General features: G+C 67.7%; 1 protein-coding gene across 1 annotated transcript in view; it reads right to left on the minus strand.

Moving 5' to 3' along the window:
- TPPP (tubulin polymerization promoting protein) overlaps nucleotides 1-1448 on the minus strand; it is a 9030-nt gene that overhangs the window by 6839 nt on the left and 743 nt on the right. The window contains exons 2-3 of the mRNA XM_010857128.1: nucleotides 1348-1444; nucleotides 442-676 (exon numbers count right to left, since the gene is read on the minus strand). Of these exons, the coding sequence (XP_010855430.1) occupies nucleotides 442-676; nucleotides 1348-1444 (332 nt within the window). The remainder of the gene's footprint in view (nucleotides 1-441; nucleotides 677-1347; nucleotides 1445-1448) is intronic.

The raw sequence follows: 1448 nt of genomic DNA on the forward strand, positions 1-1448 counted from the left end.
CCCCACCTGCTCCCTCAGGCCCCGTGGATGCGCCAAGCTCCAGGCTTCGGACAGTCCCCGCCCCGCCCCGGCCCGCGCCGTCCCAACCAGCCCAGACAAGGCTCCGGAATCACAGGGAACGTGACCATTGTCCAGAAAGCTGTGAGTGGGGGCCAGGAGGGGAAGCCCCCCATCCCTGCCTGTCCCACCTGGGCACACACACAGGGACCCTGCGGCCCATGGACCCCCGATGTGCTCGTGGGAATGGTGTCCTGCGCTCACTCCTCTGGCCCTGGGGCAGCGGAGCAGGGATGGGGGTGGGGAGCCCCGTCTCAGAAACAATAGTTTTCGATCAAGGCCTAGGGAAGAGCGGCAAGAAGTTTGTTTAAAACTTAACACATAGTAACATCAAAACAAACAAGCGCTGCCACGGCGACAGGCCCAAACAGAGGCTGCAGATACCGGCGCGGCAGGGCCACCGAGCCATGGCAACCGCCCCAAACAGAAACAGCCGTCGCCATCAGCCCCCGCGGCTCGGAGTCCGCAGCCGAGGCTCCCACGAGCCGGGCCGCCTCTGCCGGGGCCACCACCTGGGGACCCTCAACCAGCATGCACACGTCCACGCCGCACCACGCTCCGCAGACCTGGGCACCAGGGGGCCCCGGCCTGTCCTGCAGGACCCTACCCGGAGCACCGCCTGCCTCTCCCCAAGGACAAGAGCGTGAGGGTGGGTCCCTCACTCCATACCCAGGAGGTCTGGGGGGTTCCGCCCCCGGAACAGGTCACAGGGACCCCACGGGGAGTCTAGGTTCAGGAGGGCAGCGGGAAGGAGCCACAGGCTGCTCTTAACTGTGTCTTGATCATGACCCTCGCTGGGCCCGTGCCCCCAGACGGCCAGCACCCCGCAAGCTGAGGCAGCGACCCTGGGGTCCGGGCAGCCGGGGGGCTGGGGTGGCCTGCATGTTTGAGCAGCTGGCATCCTGCCCTCTGGAGTGGGGCTGGGGCCAGAAGGGGCCACCCTTCCTGGGGCAGGAGGGCCTGTGTCCCCCCACCGCCCACGCGTCCTGCACACGGAGTCTCGGGGCCTGTCCAAATTGCTTGTCCTCCAGGTGAGCCCTGATCAGGGAGTGGAGCCCTGAGCTCTACGTGTGCGTACATGTGCACACGTGTGTGATGCAGCGGGTGCTTTTCTCGGGTGTGGTCCCGGGTGTGGCGGCCAAGAGAGGGGGAGGGGCGCGCTGACGCCTTGAGGTGCTCACGCGTGTGGACACACGTGGACACGCATGCAGAGGCCACTGTTCATTACCCCTGCCCTTCCTCACACGGGAACGCCCCCCAGAGCTGAGGAGCCGCACCACGGACGCCTACCTCCGGCTGCCACCCGCGCCAGGCCCCGCAGGCAGGACTCACCCTCGCGAGACCCTCGGGCCCCCGCAGCCGGCTGTGACTGCCCCCACCCGAGCCCCTGG

The sequence above is a fragment of the Bison bison genome, unplaced genomic scaffold (assembly GCF_000754665.1).
Source record: "Bison bison bison isolate TAMUID 2011002044 unplaced genomic scaffold, Bison_UMD1.0 scf7180017864377, whole genome shotgun sequence".
NCBI lineage: Eukaryota > Metazoa > Chordata > Mammalia > Artiodactyla > Bovidae > Bison > Bison bison.